The sequence below is a fragment of the Schistocerca cancellata genome, chromosome 7 (genome assembly GCF_023864275.1).
Source record: "Schistocerca cancellata isolate TAMUIC-IGC-003103 chromosome 7, iqSchCanc2.1, whole genome shotgun sequence".
Lineage (NCBI taxonomy): Eukaryota > Metazoa > Arthropoda > Insecta > Orthoptera > Acrididae > Schistocerca > Schistocerca cancellata.
The window spans coordinates 227,990,472-228,011,241 of record NC_064632.1 but is presented as its reverse complement, the minus strand read 5'-3'; the positions used below and the strand labels follow the sequence as shown (position 1 = coordinate 228,011,241).

Genomic DNA, 20,770 nt, shown 5'->3' with positions numbered 1-20,770 from the left:
GAGCCTCTACGAGAAGGAGTAACATATTATCCATATTCCCTACGTGGTCATTTTAGATTGTTCTTCAAGGAGTTCCTATACAAATGGTTAAACATAAACAAAAATACATAATATAAACAAACAAACACACTCAAGATCCTGCCAAGTGTTTATCCACAAATCTGCTGTGTATCGTCTGAGCTCCATGCTAATGCATGTTGATTTATGGCATGATTCTTGTCATACATATGATTATGATGTCACATTAAACTTTAGCATGGTCCGCTTGTGACCGAAAGTGGTTGTTTTAAGAAAGCGATAATATAGCTGTGTGCGAAGCACGATTTTCCAAAAGTGTCTACCGGCTGTCAGTCATCGCCTCCTCAGAATAACAAATTTTGAAGCAAAATTCTGGATACAATGATTTAGACACAGGAATTTCAAAAACGGGAAAACATCTGATGATGATGACCGATCAGGTCAGCCGTGAACAGGCAGCTTGCCAGAAAATGTTCGGAAGGTACGGAAACTAATTCTACAACGTATGCAACACCTTAGGATCAAGTCGCGGTACATGCAAACGTATTCTATCGGAGTTGAATATCAGAAAGACTGATGCATAATTTGTGTACCAATAATTCTTCCAGAGTATCAGAAGCAACATAATATGAAATTCCGCAGAAGAGACGTCCGAACGACTGGTTACTTCGCCATAAAAACGTATGACGGCATTCCACCTACATTATTCAGGAATCTGTGACTCACCATCCATACTCACCACACTTAGCTACAACTGCCTTCGTACTCTTCCCAGAGATAAAAATCAACTTGGGTGGTCGAGTATTTGACACAGTGGCAGCGGTTCGAGAAGAATCGCAGAGAGAACTAAACACCCTCACAAAGAAAGACATCTAGCATGCATTTCAAAAGTGGCAGAAACGTTGGGATCCGAGTATTCCTTCCAAAGCGGTTTGCTTTGAAGGTGGTGGTACAGACTAAGATCTCAGGAAGACGTAATAATTTTAATTAGTGTTTTCAGAGAACCTTTGGATATCACCTGTTATATCATTACAACCGGAAATGGATTTGAACCATCCAACCTCCAGCGAAGGGGCCCAGTGTCTTAACCATTGCGCTACCTCGATCGATCAATATTATATGCTATACTCGTATATAGACCCTATGCTGCACTGCAAAACGAGAGAGATAAAGCAACATAACATATTAACTATCAGAATGAAATCAATGAAAGTGTCCGCCCCCAGTAGCTGAGTGGTTAGCCGACACGGTAGCTCAGCGTGTTCGGTCAGAGAGCTGGTTGGCCTCTGTAATAAAAAACTGAGTGGAAGGATCAATAAACGAACTTGAATGGATGTCATGTGACGTCCGCAACGACCAAAGACAACGATCAACAACGAACAAGATGAAAAAAAAAGTGGTCAGCACGACAGACTGTCAGTCCTAAGGGTCCGAGTTCGATCCTCGGCTGGGTCGGAGATTTTCTCCGCTCAGGGACTGGGTGTTGTCCTAATCATCATCATTTCATCCCCATCGACGCGCAAGTCGCCGAAGTGGCGTCAAATCGAAAGACTTGCACCCGGCGAGCGGTCTACCCGACGAGAGGACCTCGTCACACACACACAAAAAAAAAAAAAATCAATGAAAGTGCGAGAATATTTTGACAGAGGTCTCCCAGACGTGCACAGAAAATTGTACCTCGAATGATTTGAATTCAGCGTGACTTTAGAGCCAAATGGAGTTGGCCTACCAACACGAGGCTATTGAAGAAACGGGGAAGACAGTGATATCAACCAGCAAGCAGCAACGATCTGCTGTGGTGGTGTTCTTCATTACAGTATGACCCAAAGACAAAATTGGGACGACTTCACACGGGGAAGAATCATCGGGAAACTGGAAAAGGGGCGAAGTATGCCGAGTGAAGCCCAGGAGTTTGGCATTCCTCACAGCAATACGTTACAAACCACAGACACTGCTACCCGAAGCAAAGGAGGCAGTTGACCACGGTCAACTACAGCAGCAAATACCCGCTAGGTTGTGCAGTGGGGAAAAAGGGACCCACTTCAAACAGCGGGTTCAATTGCAACAGGACTGCAAGATACGCAGTCTCACGCACCACAGTAGCACGGCAAGTGCATTGGGACGGTCTCTTTGCCCGACTACCAGCATGTTGTGTTCCGCTGACACTCGCAAGTTGGTGGCATCGATGGGATAGTGCGAAGAGACTAGGGACTGGGCCAACAAGGAGTGCAGTCGCGTGCTCTGTACGGATGACAGCAAATTCAGAGTAGTGATTCTGGATGCACCCTTTTATCGCGAGAGGTGGTAACACGTAATACACCCAGGAACATTGTCGAACCTGTTTTAGAAGTCCAGGTGTTACGGCGTGGGAAAGCCTGACGCTACACGGGCACACTGACCTCCAAATATTTGAACACCGTACACTCATCGTGTACTCCTTCTCCATGTACGTCTTTTCACGGGTGCATTTGGCCCTGACTTCATTTTTGCCCACTTCTTTAGAGTGACTAAGGGATGCTGCGTTCTCGAAATGCTATACGACAATTCAAGCAAATGACATTAGTAGTTTTATTTCTATAAAGCAGATAGACAATATTTAACTTTAATGTTCAAAAGTGTCGCAAGTGATGAGCGACAGGCAACATGATGTACAGTGGTCGTCGATACTGAATGAATTTATTAGTATAAAGTTGGATTTTTATTTTTTCACTTGATGTTCGTCAGTACCTTCTGCCTGGCGGTAAGTTGCAGCGTCTCAGTCACGTTGCCCAGAATCGGATAGAACCACCCTAAAACTCACGTGTTGAACCATCAGCAGCTAAACTCACTTGTTGCTGACGAGGTAACGCTACCGAACTACGCGTCTTGCGATCTGACCGACCGATACGGCGGCTTGGAGGTGGTCAAGTGGGGGCGGAACCGTGGCCAGCTGCCGCGAGCGGACACACCGTTCGCTCTCTTCTGCTGGCAGCTTCCAAACCGATCAGACCCCCTCCTCTCCTGCTCTCTTGGCCGGCTGCCCATTCAGTCTCGGCGGCTTCTCCAGGCCTGCCTTTCTTTACGGCTACTGATTTCCCCTCCTGGCCAATCCTGACGCACTAACAATGAATTCGAGTCCTTACTATCCACAATGCTCAAACAAGCACCTCTGCACACAGTTTGTGAGTCACCACTAACTGTTCTTGTAGCATTCCCTGCTAGGCCGTGCTATGCTCCGCTAATGTCCGATACTGAGTACTAATGTCCGGCTGAGGCTCGCTGGAGCCGGGCTTATATTCACTACAAGCAGGTGTCGTGGCGCTTGTGGTTACGCCACAACAGTTTTTATAGATGACAATGCACGACTGCATCGGACAGCGCAGCTAGAGGCCTTTTGCAACGGGGGTGGCAGAAGGACCGGCCTGTCCGTTCCCCCGACTTAAATCTCAGCGAGCACGAGTGTGAAGTGTTGGGGAGACATATTGGAGCACGTCCACATACACCAGGGACCAGCTAGCAGTTGTCAGCCGTGCTGTTGGCGGAATGAAAGACCCTACCACAAGGACTCCTTCCCACCCTTGTAGCCAGCATGCGAGTATGCTGCAGAGCATGCGTTCCTGTTGATCACACAACCTATTAAGAACCATTTCCCACCTTGAGTAATGCCCAGGGAACCATCAAAAATCGTGGTGACTTCAGTCTAATTACTCTCTTCAAGTAAATGTGTAATTTTTGGCCGGCTGGGGTGGCCGAACGGTTCTAGGCGCTACAGTCTGGAAACGCGCGACCGCTAAGGTCGCAGGTTCGAATCCTGCCTCGGGAATGGATGTGTGTGATGTCCTTAGGTTAGTTAGGTTTAAGTAGTTCTAAGCTCTAGGGGACTGATGGCCTCAGAAGTTAAGTCCCATAGTGCTCATTTGAACCATTTTTGTAATTTTTGTTTGTTTAATGCTTATTTCTTTCACTTACGGTCTGTGTTACCCTACAGCAGTTCTTTCTTTGTATGGTCCAGATTCACCGAACTATGTTACTTGACACTGACACATCACGTGAAGGTTACTTTCGTCCTTAAGTTTTGCATACCGGTGTATAATGAAGTACGTCTGATAAAAGCGGCAAAGATATTCAGTTTGATCTTGATAATATTTGAAAGTGGTTCAAAGATTGGCAACTTGCTTTAAATGTTCGAAAGAGTAAAACTGTGAACTTCCTAAACGAAAAAAACCTTGCGTCATATGACTACAATATCAATGAGTCGCAATAAAAATCGGTACCTTGGTGTAGCAATTTGTGAGAATATGGAAAGATCAATCACTCAGGCTCTATTGTAGGTATAGCAGGTGTTAGGCTTCCGTTCATTGGTAGGATTCAAGGAAAATGTCATCCCTTTACGAAACACTCGTGCGATCTACACTAGAATATTGCTCAAGTCTGTGGACCATTAATACGGGGTGTTCAAAAAGTGTCTCCGCAGTGCCGTATGATTGTTAGCTGCGCGTGCCGTATGCCGCAGTCAATATACCGAAATGAAACTCAAATACAAGTTATTAATTTATTGAATATTCATTTTTACTTACAAATTTTCACATTAAATGATGAAAGTATGCCCCCTGTTGTTGAATATACAATTCAATTCGTCTAATAAAGTTTCCAAACACACGTTGTAACATTTCTTCTGTAACAGAAGCAGTGAAAGTGGATATTGCAGTTTTCAATTCATCGATGGATTCTGGACGGTTTTTAAAGACAGTTCCTTTCGCTGCACCCCAGAAGAAAAAGTCAGGTGGTTTTATCAAGCAGTGACATTGAAACGCGAGATGTATGCGAGCTTGTACCATCTTGTTGAAAATAACCGTTCAGTATTTCATTTAACACAAGTTTTCCTATGAATGGGTACAGAATATCACTGCAGTATCGTTGTGCGCTTATTGTTTCGTTGAAAAATATGGGACCCACAATCCGACGTCTAGAAATTGCAATCCAAACTCCTATTTTCACAGAATGAAGTGGTTCCTCATGAATATGCAATGGATTTGCAGTACCCCACATACGAGAATTTTGCGAGTTCATGTACCTGGATAAATGAAACCACGCCTCAGCAGTGAAAAACGTTTCATTAAGAATATCCCTTCCATTTTGTTGAACGAAATTTTTGAACCATTGACAATAATGCAGTCTGTTGCTATGATCAGTATTTTTCAGTTCTTGCACGACTGTCACTTTGTATGGGAAAAGTCCTAATTTTTTCCTTACAGCTGTGTGGGCCGTTCCGACACTAGCATTGATTTCCTGGGCGAGTTTTCTTACTGACTTGTTCGCACTCATGGACATTTTATCGGAAATATCGAGTAGTTTATCCTCAGACAAAACACTAGGACGATCACTTCTCGGTGCCTCTGTCACTGAACCCGTACTTCGAAATTTGTTAATCAAATCTCGCACAGCATCGTGATGTGGGAGTGTTGTCTCCGGGAAAATTGAATTAAATGTTTGACGAACTGAAACTGTGTATTTACCGCCAGCTTTGAACACTTGTTCGACTAAAAGCAAAAGTTCTTCAATGTTTAGCATTTTAACCGTGACAAAAACGAAACAAACGAACAAAGGAATGAAACGTTCACGTCAACACGTAACGACACACACCAACGATACTACTGACGCTGGCTGAGATAAACGAAACAGTGGAATGTTTGGAGAGTCGACTTGAAGGGAAGTAACCCACGCAGTCGAAAAATCATAGGGCACAAGTGGCTAACAATCATACGGCACTGCGAAGAGACTTTTTGAACACCCAGTTATAGGTCTAGTAGGGGATATTGAACGGATACAGAGAAGCGTAGTATGAATGGTTGCAGGTTTGCTTAACCTGTGGGAGAGTGTCACAGAGATGCTGAAAAACTGAACTGACAGATTGTGAAAGAAACTTCCTGGCAGATTAAAACTGTGTGCCGGACCGAAACTCGAACTCGGGACCTTTGCCTTTCGCGGGCAAGTGCTCTACCAACTGAGCTACCTAAGCACGACTCACGCCCCGTCCTCACAGCCTTACTTCTGCCAGTACCTCGTCTCCTACCTTCCAGACTTTACAGAAGCTCTCCTGCGAACCTCGCAGAACTAGCGCTCCTGGAAGAAAGGATATTGCGGAGACATGGTTTAGCCACAACCTGGGGGATGTTTCTAGAATGAAATTTTCACTCTACAGCGGAGTGTGCGCTGATATGAAACTTCCTGTCAGATTAAAACTGTGTGCGGACCGAGACTTTGGAAGGTAGGAGACGAGGTACTGGTAGAAGTAAGGCTGTGAGGACGGGGCGTGAGTCGTGTTTGGGTAGCTCAGTTGGTAGAGCACTTACCCGCGAAAGGCAAAGGTCCCGAGTTCGAGTCTCGGCCCGGCACACAGTTTTAATCTGCCAGGAAGTTTCATATCACCGCACATTCAGCTGTAGAGTGAACATTTCATTCCACATTGTGAAAGCCTGCTTGCAACATTTCAGGAACCAGGCTTAAGCGAGGAATCCATGTATATACCACAACCCCCTACGTATCGCTCCCCTAGTGATCGCGAAGACAAGATTATGCTAATCAGCTCGCACAGAGGCATTTAAGCAATCATTCATACCGCGTTCAATACGAGAATGTAACGGGAAGAATCCCTAACAACTAGCACATTACGAAGTACTCTCTGCCATACACTTCACAGTGGCTTCCAGAGTATAGAAGTAGACATAGAACGCGTGGATCGTACGTCTTGAAACTCATATACTTGCAAAAATAAAGCATTACAATTTTATTTTTAAAAGTACATGAGTTTCAAGACGTGATCTATGTATTCACTGCAAGTAAGTTAAAATGAATAAGAATATGCGACGTAAATTGCTTATTTGTTGGTACACAACTACAGGGTTTGGAAAAACATGGAAACGCTGCGAGAAATGTATACTTGAACAGAAAAGCTAGCCATGCCTGCAAATTTCCATACTATATTTGACCACGAACGGCACCCTTGCTATGTGCTCAGTAACTTTGAAGTCTCAGTCGTGGAGAGAACGTAGTTCTGTGAAGTTGTGAGTGCACTGTGTCGGAGCATTAGAAAGTGAGCAAATTGTTGATGCTCGTACGGTGGTGGCTTCTGTAACCACAGCAGCCGAAAGAGTCTTTCAAAAGGCAATGTATCGAAAATTCGTTCAGCCTACAGGGAAAACGGAAAAACATAAGCCGCTAATTCACCACGCTGCCGAAAGCGTGTGTTGTGTGATCGTGACGGATGGTCATTGCAAAATGTTGGACGAAACATAGGAGGACGACAGCTGCAGAACTGTATGTCGCACTCGCGAATCCTGCCAGCACCAAAACAGTACGCGGGGGGCTCCATAAGGAGGGAATTACTAGGCGAACCGTTATTCCAGAATCTCACATCAGTGATTCAAATGTTCGTAATAGGAAAACGTGGCGCCGAAGACATAAAACCTGGCCTATGGAGCGATGGAAGAAAGTCATTTGATCGGGCGAGTCTTGTTACGCGCGGTTTCCGACTTCTGACTGAGTTTACATCCTAAAAATGAAACATGGTGGATGTTTGGTGATTGTGTGGGCAGTCGTATCAAACTGTTCCATAGGCTCCTTCGTTACTCTGCGAGGCTGCATTACTACCAAGGATTATGTAACTAGTTTGGCAGATTAGGTCCATCCATTTGTTCCATGATGATGATGCTGTATTCCAAGAGGACAGGATCCATGCTCACACAGTTGGCATCGTCCAGGACTGGTTTTGTGAGCACGAGAGTGAATTGTCGATCTCCTGACCACCACAATCACCAGATCTCAGTATTAATGAGACTTTGTGGTATACTTTGGAGAGATGGGTGCATAGTCGCTATCAAACTCCATCCTCATTACCTGAACTTGCCACTATTTTGCAGGAAAACTTGTATAATATTCCACTGAAAACGATGAAGGTCCTGTATTCATCCATTCCGACACGACTGGAAGCTGTTTCCCACATCTGTTAGACATGGTAATATGTTGTGTTTTCCGTGTTCCCATATTTCTGTCCACTACCTGTACTTCATATATTACATAAATTAATTGTGTGTCAGTTACGTTTACGCATATTGTGAGAATTGTTTCCACAAGTTGCCTTCCTGTCTGCTTACAACAACTAATTTCTCTAATTATTAGATTTCACGTAATAATATCAGCACAGCAGTGCGTTGTGCCGGGTACTTCATACAAATACTGGAGGTTTTCTGTCCTAATCCATTCGCGAACTGAATGAATGAAAAAGAAACTATACATGCTTCTGCAGCCACCGTACTCCCTCTTACGTTAGTCTCATGGTCCCTACACGAGACATGTGGCGATGGTAGCAGAATGGTCACGCAGTCTCCCACGAATACAGGATTCTTTAAATTTATCCTACAGGAAGTCTGGAGAACAATGCCACCTTTCTCCCAAAGATTCCCATTCAAATACCCTGAATACTTACACTTTCTGTAGGCTATAGCGACCTGTTAGGATCTAGAAACACATCAGCGATTTCGCTCGATGTCTGATGTCATGCCGCGTGGTCTAAGGCGTCTTGTAACGGTTCGTGCGGCTCTACCTGTTGGAGGTTCGAGTCCTCCCTCGGGCATGGATGTGTGTGTGATGTCCTTAGCGTAAAATTTTTCTGTTGTCATGCTTCCTTGATAAGGGCTCCAATCTCTGAAATAGACTAGCGGCTTGTACACGATATCGTACAAAGATGCATTGTACTTTCCCAAAAACGTTGCAAGATATCTCAGAATTCCATTCACCTTCCCAAATGCCGATCGTTCCATTTCATGCCACTTCTTACTTATACGATGTGACGTGCTCAGGACAATCACCACTAATCTTGTATTCGGACTGGCGGATTGTTTCTCTTTGTTACTGGCAATATCTAGCAATTTTCCATATTCAAAGGCAGCGAACATTCATTAAACCAAGTGAGAATTTTGTCTTTCTGCACTTTCAGTAGTCGAACAAATACTGCATGCGACGGTAAGTCATTAAGTACCTGCAATCAGATTCTATAGTTTACTACAACAAGAATACAAGGCTTTATTGATATTTTCAGCATTCTCGCTGTGCTCTCCGGTTCACGTGGTTCACCGTTGCACAAGCTTTCCGTATCCTCTGCAAAAAAGGATGTTGGCTGCGCGGCAAGCCACGAATGCACTGCTTCCTTCACCTGTTTATGGGAGCTGAATCGGCGGTCTCTTAACGTACAAGTGCATCAAAAAGTTGGTAATCCGACGGGGAGAGACGGTGACTGCACGCAGGATGCTCCAGCACCTCGCAACGCAGCGTCTGAAAAGTTTGAAACTGTGTGGGAGGCGGTACGTGGATGCGCGTTGTCATGCCCAAAAGAACGCCTTCCAACAATCGACCTCTCTGCTCTGCGTTTATTGCAAAATGCTGACTTCAATTTGTTTAACAGCATACCACTATTATTGTCACTGTATACTATTGCCCCCTTTTTAAAGCAATGTTTCAATACCGGCCCTTGTGAGATCCAAAAGTCTGTAGTGTTTTGGATTCTCCTTCCTGCAGTAGGTTAACTCCTGCATTTTTTTTTGACAGGAGATCCGGGTAGGGTTACCAGGCATCCGGAATTATCTGCTGCCCGGCTATTTAAGGTCGTGTCCGGCCAAATATAAACAAGTCCAGCCCGTTTGTACTTCGTTAAGCCTTTCATCGATGAAGTAGAGAACTCCCAACTAAGACACGTTCCAGGCTAATGATGTAACTGATGGTGACTTCAATTTATCCTCGATATGTTGGCTAGAATACATGTTAAATTCTGGAGGTAAGCATAAAACATCATCCGAAACTGTGCTAAACGTATTCTCTGAAAATTATTTCTAGCAGTTAGTTTCTGAGCCCATGCGAAAAGTAAACGGTTTCGGAAACACACTTAACCTCTTAGCATCAAATAATCCTGAGTTATTAACGAGCATCAAAACGGATACGGGGATTAGCGAACACAGGGTTGTCGTAGCGAGACTGAATATTGTAACCCCAAATCGTCCAAGAATAAACGAAAGATATACCTATTCAAAAAAGCAGATAAAAAATCACTTGACGCCTTCCTGAGAGACAATCTCCACTTCTTCCAAATTAAAAATGTAATTGCAGACCAGATGTGGCTTTAATTCAAAGAAATAGTGTTGACAGCAACTGAGAGATTTATGCCAAATGAATTAACAAACGACGGAGCTGATCCTCCTTGGTACACAAAATGGATCAGAACACTGTTGCAGAAACAACGAGAAAGCAAGCCAAATTTAAACACACGCAAAAGCTCCAAGATTGGCGATCTTATACAGAAGCTCGAAATTTAGCGCGGGCTTCAATGCGAGATGTTTTGTAATAGTTTCCACAACGAAACTTTGTCTCGAAACCTGCAGACAGTCCAAAGATTCCGGTCGTATGTGAAGTACGCTAGCAGCAAGACACAGTCAATGCCTGCTCTGCGCTATAGCAATGGAAATACTATCGAAGACAGTGCTGCCAAAGCAGAGTTACTAAACACAGCCTTCCGAAGTACCTTCACAAAAGAAGATGGAGTAAATATTCCAAATTCGAATCAAGAACAGCTGCCAACATCAGTAACGTAGAAGTAGATATCCTCGGAGTAGTGAAGCAATTTAGATCACTTAATAAAAGCAAGTCTTCTGGTCCAGACCGTATACGAGTTAGGTTCGTTTCAGAGTATAATGACGCAATAGCTCCGGAACTAACAATCATATACAATCGTTCGCTCGACGAAAGATCCAAACCCAACAATTGGAAAGTTGCATAGATCACACCAATATTCAAGAAAGTTAGTAGGAGTAATCCACTAAATGACAGACCCATATCATTAACGTCGATATGCAGCAGGATTTTGGAACAAATATTGTGTTCGAACATTATGAATTACCTCTAAGAAAACTGTCTATTGACACACAGTCAACATGATTTTAGAAAACATCGTTCTTGTGAACACAACAAGCTCTTTACTCGCACGAAGTGTAGAGTGCTATCGACAGGGGATTTCAAATTGATTCCGTATTTCTGGATTTCCGGAAGGCTTTTGACACTGTACCACACAAGCGGCTTGTAGTGAAATTGCGTGCCTATGGAATTTCGTCTCAGTTACGTGACTGGATTCGTTACTTCCTGTCAGAAAGGTCACAGTTCGTAGTAACTGACGAAAAGTCATCGAGTAAAAGAGAAGTAATTTCGGGCGTTCCCTAAGGTAGTGTTATAGTCCCTTTGCTGTTCCTTATCTATATAAATGATTTGGAAGACAATCTGAGCAGCCGTCTTAGGTTGCTTGCAGATGACGCTGTCGTTTATCGACTAGTAAAGTCATCAGAAGATAAAAGCAAGTTGCAAAACGATTTAGAAAAGATATATGTTTGGCGTGAAAATTGGCAGCTGACTCTAAGTAACTAAAAGAGTGAGGTCATCCACTTGAGTGCTAAAAGGAATCCGGTAAACTTCGGTTACACGATAACTGAGTCAAATCTAAAGGCCGTAAAGTCAACTAAATACCTAGGAATTACAATTACGAACAACTTCAGTTGGAAGGAACACATAAGTTGTGGGGAAGGCTAACCATAGACTGCGCTTTATTGGTAGGACACTTAGGAAATGTAACAGATCTACGAAGGAGACTGCCTACACTACGCTTGTCCGTTCTCTTTTGGAATACTGCTGCGCGTTGTGGAATCCTTAACAGATAGGACTGACGGAGTACATCGAAAAAGTTCAGAGAAGGGCAGCGTGTTTTGTATTATCGCGAAATAGGGTAGAGAGTGTCACTGAAATGATACAGGATTTGGGTGGACATCATTAAAATAAAGGCATCTTTCGTTACGGTGGAATCTTCCCATGAAAATTAATCCACTAACTTTCTTCTCTGAATGCGAAAATATTTTGTTGACACAGAACTACATAGGGAGAAATAATCACCATGATAAAACAAGGGAAATCAGAGCTCGTACGGAAGGATATAGGTGTTCGTTCTTCCAGAACGCTATATGAGATTGGAGTAATAGAGAATTGTGAAGGTGGTCCGATGAACCCTTTGCCAGGCACTTAAATGTGATTTACAGAGTATCCCTGTAGATGTAAAAGGAAGAGGAATAGGGAGATACAGCGTAAGGTTAATAGGTATACCAACCAGTACTTATGCCTGCGACCTATGTTTTTCTTCATAGTTCAAATGGGCCTAACGCACACTGTCACAACCACGCTACACGTCCTAAAAGTATGTATGATTGCTAATTTTGTTTAATGAAGAACTTTTAGTTTATTTTGATATGATGATGAAGTCCCATGCTTCTGTAACGAACGTAGGAGAACGATGCGGAAGAACCGCACCACAGTGCTAGGCAAGGTCCTAATGGAGGTGGTTTGCCGTTGCCTTCCTGCGACCGTACTGGGGATGAATGATGATGATGACACAACAATACCCAGTCATTTCGCAGCAGGTGAAAATCCCTGACGCCGCGGGAATCGAACCCGGGATCCCGTGCTCGGGAAGCGAGAAAGCTACCGCGAGACCAAGAGCGGCGGCCTATTTTGATATAAGATTATTTTAAAAAGAAGACTGAACAACTGCCAAATTACAAGCCTGTTTACTGATTTTTTTTTAGTTTAAGCGCATTTAAGATTGATCTAGCAAAAAAAGAACTGACTTAGACTGATTATTAATAAACGGCTGAAAATTCCCAAATGCTTCTGTTCCTTTTTAAAGTAAGTAGTCCATCTTTCAGAGCAAAATGTCCGGGTAAATATAACGCCGAGTCCGGCTTATCTATTATTGGACCTGACTTCCATTCCATGCTCTGTCATTTGTTCTCTGATTCGAAGTGATGAATCCATGTTTCATCTCCAGTGATGATTTCCTTCAGAAACGTCATCCTCGTTAGCGTGACGGTCCAGTAGCTGTTGACAATTTTCATACGGTTGCTCAAATGGCTCTGAGCACCATGGGACTTAATATCTGAGGTCATCAGTCCCCTAGAACTTAGAACTACTTAAACCTAACTAACCTAACGACATCACACACATCCATGCCCGAGGCAGGATTCGAACCTGCGATCGTAGCGGACGCGCGGTTCCAGACTGAAGCACCTAGAACCGCTCGGCCACAACGGCCGGCCATGCGGTTGCACTTTCGCTCTTCATCGATTTGTTTTTGAACCCATCTCGTACAAACTTCGTGAAATTTGAGCCTGGTATGGATGATTTTATGTGCAGAAGAGCCATGACTAACCTACAAATGGTCTGCCATATCAGCAACACTCAATGGTCTATTATTCAGAATCAAGGACGTACGCGTTCGGTAATGTCATCCGTTATGGCTGTAACTGGACGCCCAGTTCTTTCCTTACCCTACAGGCTCGTTCGGGCACATTTAACTGTTCAGTCCACTAGTAAACACTTCGCTGAGACAAAAGATTGTACCCGTCTTACACTGAAACTCTTCTATGAATTGTCGCTCTTAGTACACTTTCCTACTTGGAAAAGTGCGTGATGACACAGTGTTGTCTCGTAAATTATTCATTCACAACCAGTTACAGTCAAGGGTCATCTTCACGGTGCTGTACAGACGAACGAAACAAAAGAGAAAGCCATGAAAATTGAAAGAAAATTCAATTTCCAAAGCAAAACGCAATCCAGAACTTCAGATACTTACGGAAGTTTTTTACAGTGGCAGCATCACATGACATTCATATCTTAGATATGAATTAATACCATGGTCAATTCAAAAATGTAAGAAACATTTACCATTTGTATTCAGTATAATGGTAATGGCTCAATCAACAAGTTAAATACAGACACTCAAGCATACAAGTATGATCGAAGAGATCACAAAGCTAAGTCAAAGATCATACTGCCAAAGGCAATACATGTACAAAGTATGTTGCGTCATAATGCCGTAACTTAAGGGAGTATAAGAAAGTGAAAAACAGCTATGATGAACGCAAGGATTTTATATACATACAGTTTTTTTCTCCCGAGCACAAGCGCAACGACCGATATCAAGGGTCCAAATGAAGACAAATAACATAAAAACATCACCTGCTTGAAAATACACTCAAATGCGTCAGGAGTATAAGAAACAGAAACAAACTTCCATATGAAGCCATAAAATAATTACATACAGACACCTGCACAGAAACCGCCGGCCACAAGAAACGAATTACTGAACTATTTTCTACGGTGCAAACAGAGATTGGTGGGGCCATCTTCATGCAGCATCACCAGAACACAGTGATAATGCTGCACATGAGGCCGTACAGACAACCTTAAGATACTTGGAGCAAAATTGTAGATAGTTCCTCTAGTATTTCTGCAAACAACAGCATCGTCAGCATCTAATAGTCCTATTGATCCTAACTGACAAATCGTTTGTGTGTATTGAGAAGCTGTGTGCTTCCGTTCCGGCTTCATTGGAGCACACCCGATGAAACTTTCGTTTCTGTTCAACATTCGTCGTCTAGTATAACGTACTGGATTCTATCAGTCCTAATATTCGCCGAGTGTTACACATTTCAGCAGTGTGGGAAGGCAGAATCTACATGTGTCTACCGTCAACTGTTAGCTTGTCAAGGCCTTTGACTGTGTAGATCATGTTGCACTCTTAAAGAAACACATGTTTAATGGAATTGATGCCCTAAGACATAACTGGTTTGAATCATACTTAACGAACAGAATGCAAAAAATTGTGCTGCGTAATTCAAACAATACTGGAAGCCTAGGAAATTTTAGTGAGTAGAGAGAAATTACAAACTGAGTCTCACAGGGTTCAATTTTAGGTCCACTTCTCTTCCTCACATAATTGAATGACCCACTTGATATTCAACAAGAAGAATTTATACTTTTTGAACATGATACAAGTCTTATAACAAAACCCATTAGAGAGAAAGCCACAGAAGAGGTTTTTAATTGGGCTTTTCAAAGAATTGAGTGGTTCTCTCAATAGTTTTGAGAAGACAGACTATATTCACTTCTGTATTACAAATAGTCTTACCAGCAATTGATGTAGCATCGAATAGGAGTCAGTAAACAGCAAGGAGTTTGTCATTTTAACTGCGCCATCGCAGTGCAAATATTCGCTAGCGAAATTCGTCACAAACCTACGACACTAGAGGACGGATTGCCCTTTATTACCGTTTATTAAAGCGATCAGTGGCTCAGAAAGGAGTTCTACAACTTGGAATACCTGACAGCTAAAAAGCAAGGATTAAATCTAGTCTAAAATCATTTCTCCTGGACACCTGCTTCAATTCCATAGACAAAGTTCTATTTAAAAACTGTTAGCTTGCAAAATAAAAAAAGAAGTGTTCATTATTGTTAACACTAATCATGTATACATATCCCGTAAACTGACTCGTTCCACATCATTTCGATAAAAGAATCATCCAGTTGATCTACTGAACAAGCAACTAACTGGAAGATACCGTGTACAGATAGAGCAAGCTAAGTTCCACACAAATGGATTTTCCTGAATTCGTGCTGATTGAGAAAAAATACTTTTCCTCCTGGAAACTTTTAATTAGAGTTGCGCTGTACTAAAAACTACGATTCGGTGGTTTTGATACAGTACATAAAGGACGTACACTGAAGCGACAAATACAGAGATATGTTAACAGGCAGAATACGGCGCTGCGGTCGGCAACGCCGTTATAAGACAACAAGTGTCTGGCGCAGCTGTTAGATCGGTTACTGCTGCTACAGTGGTAGGTTATCAAGATTTAAGAGAGTTTCAACGCGGTGTTACAGTCGGCGCACAAGCGGTGGGACATAGCATCTCTGAGGTAACCATGAAGTGGGGATTTTCCTGTAGGAGCATTTCACGAGTGTGCAGTGAATATCAGGAATCCGGAAAAATATCAGATATCCGATATCGCTGCGGCCGGAAAAAGATTCTGCAAGAACGGAACAAACGACGACTGAAGAGAATCGTTCAACATGACAAAGTGCAACTCTTCCCGCTAATTGCTGCAGATTTCAATGCTGGACCATCCACAAGTGTCAGCAAGCGAACCATTCAACGAAACATCATCGATGTGGGCTTTCGGAACCGAAGGCCCACTCGTGTACCCTTGATGACTGCACGACACAAAGCTTTACACCTCGCCTGGGCCCGTCAACACCGACATTGAACTGTTGATAACTGGAAACATATTGCCTAGGCGGACGAGTATCGTTTCAAATTGTATCGAGCGGATGGACGTGAACGAGTATGGAGACAACCTAATGAATCCATGGGTCCTATATGTCAACGGGAGACCGTTCGAGCTGGTGGAGGCTCTGTAATGGTGTGGGGCGTTTGCAGTTGGAGTGATATGGATTCCCTGATACGTCTAGATACGACTCTGACAGGTGACACGTACGTAAGCATTTTGTCTGATCACCTGCATCCATTCATAAACATTACTGAGCATATCTGGGATGCCTTTCAACGTGCTGTTCAGAAGAGGTCTCCACCCCCTCGTACTCTTACGCATATATGAACAGCACGGCAGGATTAAAGGTGTAAGTTCCCTCCAGCACTACTTCAGACATTAGTCGAGTCAATGCCACGTCGTGTTGCGGCACTTCTGCTTGCTCGCGGGTACCCTACACGATATTAGGCAGGTGTACCTGTTTCCTTGGCTCTTGAGTGTAGTAAATGGTAGGATTGCCTGTAATACTGGAAGCAGTAGTACTGCCTGTAGTAGAGAAAGAAACGTAAGTGAATGCGTGAGAGATAAACTGGGAGCCAACAACTTCTCTTTGTTTTTTTGTTTGTTCATTTGTCTGTATTACACATAATTAGAATAACACATCGTTGAATTTTAGTGAGTTGTGTATTTTATATCCTGATAAACTATAAACTGCATTTGATAAGCAATAAAAATTAGTTGCTCGCGTAACTTCTGCGGTTTTATGTAACCGCAAAGCAATTACTTTTGATGCAAGTCCAGATTCCATGCACAACATAAAAGATCTATATATATATATATATATATATATATATATATATATATATATATATATATATATATATATATATATATATATATTTATTTATTTATTTATTTATTATTGTTACTTTATACTCAATAGAACGTTCTTCATCATGATCAAAGGCAAGAGTTTCCTGTGGTTATTGAAAAGTGCGAAAGTTATTTATGAATAACTGAAACATATTTTATATAAGTTCGACGAATTATTTAAGCGATGTCTGATACGTTTTTGTTTTGCAGTTTTTTAATTTTACCTTTTTTTGAGGAAATTGCGTTTTCTAACACTTTATGATAAGTCTGCATTTTTTTAAAAAAATCTTTACTACAGCATCCCTCTGTTTCACGTTACAAATTAATAGTATTCTAATAAAACCTGAATTACACATTGACAACTTCAGTTTAGCTATAAATACTTTTATTTTTAAATAATAGACAGGAAGATAACTATGTAGAACAAAAACGTTCCACAGGTTACACTGCCCTTATACAGCCTCAATGAGTTTCTACACAGTTCACCGCCTTCGGATTTTTAGGAGACTCTAGTAAGACACTCATCGAATAAGCAAACAAAGTGGTCGAAATGAGATAACGCCCGATCGGTGTGCAACACACCTAACGTACAGGTAATTCCTTTACGATCTTAACTGATCGAGGCTACTAGCAAAAGTACCGTAGTCTATGCTTACTTATGGTAGTCTACAGCAGAGTACGGTAGTTTTATAACTCTGCTTATAACATACGAGCGCAAGTCAGCGATATTGGGCTATGATTCTCTACACCTGTTTTTTGCTCTTTTTTGTGAACAGGAATGACTAAGATAATTTCCTGTCACGTGGAGATTCGAAGTGCAAGAAATTATAGAAGCTTATATTACGACCTGTACAATTTTCTTTCGCAACGGTCGAATGAGTTAGTGAATTTAATTTTTGTTGGGTGTCATGATTTTACATCCTTTTAAAATGACTGAGTGTAACTTAAGATAACGTAAACAAATTTACACATTTGACAGCATATGTTAATGTAAGCTGACAAGTGAGATTAAACAACCGGTGATTTCAGGTGAAGGCAGTAGACGGTGACACAGAGAGACCTCACGACGTGGTATATTTCATCACTGGCCCTGGCGTGGATCCAGACAATCCCGCGGCCGGAAACTTCCGCATCGATCCCAAGACGGGGGATATATTTATACTCAAGGTAAGAGCAGAAAGTCAAATGTAAATATGTAAATAACGGTCTGGTCGTTCTACGATGAGTTTTTGTACCTGCATAGAGTGATGAGCCAAAACGTTTTGATCGTCTGTTTAATAGTGTGTTCGTCCGCCTTTGGAACGCAATATTTTTTTTTTTTTTGAGTTATCAGTCTTCTGGCTGTTCGGATGCGACCCACCACGAATTCCTCTCCAGTGCCAACCAGTGGAACGCAATACAGCGGCGATTCTGTCCCGCATGGATTCGACAATTTCTCGGTAGCTTTAAAAAATATATATCGAGAGCTGTAATTTTGTTCAAGAATTTTATTTAGCTATCACTTTCAATGCCTCGTTGGCATCATCTTCAGGCTCCTTACACAAAACTGTCATCTAGTCGTTTGTGCTATTAAAAAAAATGGTTCAAATGGCTCTGAGCACTATGGGACTCAACATCTTAGGTCATAAGTCTCCTAGAACTTAGAACTACTTAAACCCAACTAACCTAAGGACATCACACACACCCATGCCCGAGGCAGGATTCGAACCTGCGACCGTAGCAGTCCCGCGGTTCCGGACTGCAGCGCCAGAACCGCTAGACCACCGCGGCCGGCTTTGTGCTATTATAGGGAGCACTGTAGCCATTTGGTTTCCTTGGATTTGTAAAAAATTCTCGGTCGACAGTTGTCATTAGAGGTGTGAAGGGTTCACGTCGACCAAGAACTTTTAGATATCTTCGGAAACCAGTAGGATATAGGGGTCCCTATAATAGCACAAACGTCTAGCTAACTTACCTTGTTTCTCGAAAAGGGGTCTGAAGCTGGTGCCAATGAGTCATCGAAATTGGTAGCTAAACATCTACATCCACGTAGATACTCTGCAAGCCACCGTACCGCACCTGTACCACTACTATTCACTTCCTTTCCCGTTCCACGTGTAAACAGAATGAGAGAAAAACGACTGGCTATATGCCTCCGTATCAGCTCTAATTTCTCGTATCTTCTTGGCGCTTACACACAATGTATGTTGGCGGCAGTAGAATCGTTCTAGCTCTCTAATTTTTTTCAATAGTGTTTCGCGAAAAGAACGTCGCCTTCCCTCCAGGGTTTCCCATTTGAGTTCCCGAAGTATCTCCGTAACACTTACGTGTTATTCGAACCTACCGGTAACAAATCTAGCAGCCCACCTCGATAAACCGAAGTCGATCATTCGCCTTCCCTACTACGGTCCTCACACGCTCGTCCATGTCATATTGCTTTGCAGCGTTACGCCCAGACGTTTAAACGACTTGATTGTGTCAATCAGGACACTAGTAACATTGCATCCGAACATTACAGGTTTGTTCTTCCTACTCATTCTCATTAACTTACATTTTTCCACATTTAGAGCTAGTTGCCATGCATCACACAAACTAGAAATTTTATCTAAGTCGTCTTGTGTCTTCCTACAGTCATTCAATTTCGACACCTTACCGTACACCACAGCATCATCAGCAAACAACCGCAAATTGCTGCCCACCCTGTCCACCAAATCATTGATGTATACAGGGTGTTTCAGAAGTGATAGTCAATATTCAGCGATATGACAGGAATTATCATTCGAAACAAAAAATTCAAGTAAGCATGGACTCTAAAACGCATACCTTAAGAGCTATGAGGCATTCATGATCTTCAATACTGTGAAACAAATAGCTTCGACTGCAGGCTCTTTGCTTTACATATTTGCCGAGCGGTTCTAGGCGCTACACTGTGGAACCGCGCGACCGCTACGGTCGTAGGTTCAAATCCGGCCTCGGGCATGGATGTGTGTGGTGTCCTCAGGTTAGTTAGGTTTAACTAGTTCTAAGTTCTAGGGGACTGATGACCTCAGCAGTTAAGTCCCATAGTGCTCAGAGCCATTTGAACCATTTACATGTTTTGGAAGTGATAGTTTGGACCGAAACAAGTGAAAATGTCCAATAAACCTGTGCTTTAAAATGCATACCTCAAGAGCTATGAGCACTTGTTCATCTTCTAATGAACAAGTGATTATAGCTTTTAAGGTATGCATTTTAAAATACATGTTTATTGGACATCTTTTTCTTGTTTTGGTCGATACTACCACTTCCCAAAATATGGAAAGCAAAGAGTTTGCAGTAGAAGATATTTGTTTCACAGTATCGAAGATCAAGAATTCCTTATAGCTCGTAAGGTATGCGTTTCAGAGCCCATGTTTATTTGACTTTTTTGTTTCGAATGATCATTCCTGTCATTTCTCTGAATATTGACCATCACTTCTGAAACACCCTGTATAGAGAACAACATCTGTCCTATCACACTCCCCTGGGGCACTCCTGACGGTGCCCTTGTCTCTGATGAACACTCGCTGTCGAAGACACCATACTGGGTTCTATTACTTAAGAAGTCTTCTAGCCACTCACACATCTGTGAACTTAATCCATATGCTCGTACCTTCATTACGAGCATGCAATGGGGCACCACATCTAACGCCTTCCGGATATAGAGAAATATGCCATCTAGCTGTTGCCCTTCATCTAAAATTCGCAGTATA

General features: G+C 42.5%; 1 protein-coding gene across 1 annotated transcript in view; it reads left to right on the top strand.

Annotated features, from left to right (window-relative positions):
• LOC126092710 (neural-cadherin-like) overlaps positions 1-20,770 on the top strand; it is a 278,129-nt gene that overhangs the window by 41,194 nt on the left and 216,165 nt on the right. Inside the window, exon 3 of the mRNA XM_049908433.1 lies at positions 18,090-18,227. Coding sequence (XP_049764390.1) covers positions 18,090-18,227 — 138 coding nt within the window. The remainder of the gene's footprint in view (positions 1-18,089; positions 18,228-20,770) is intronic.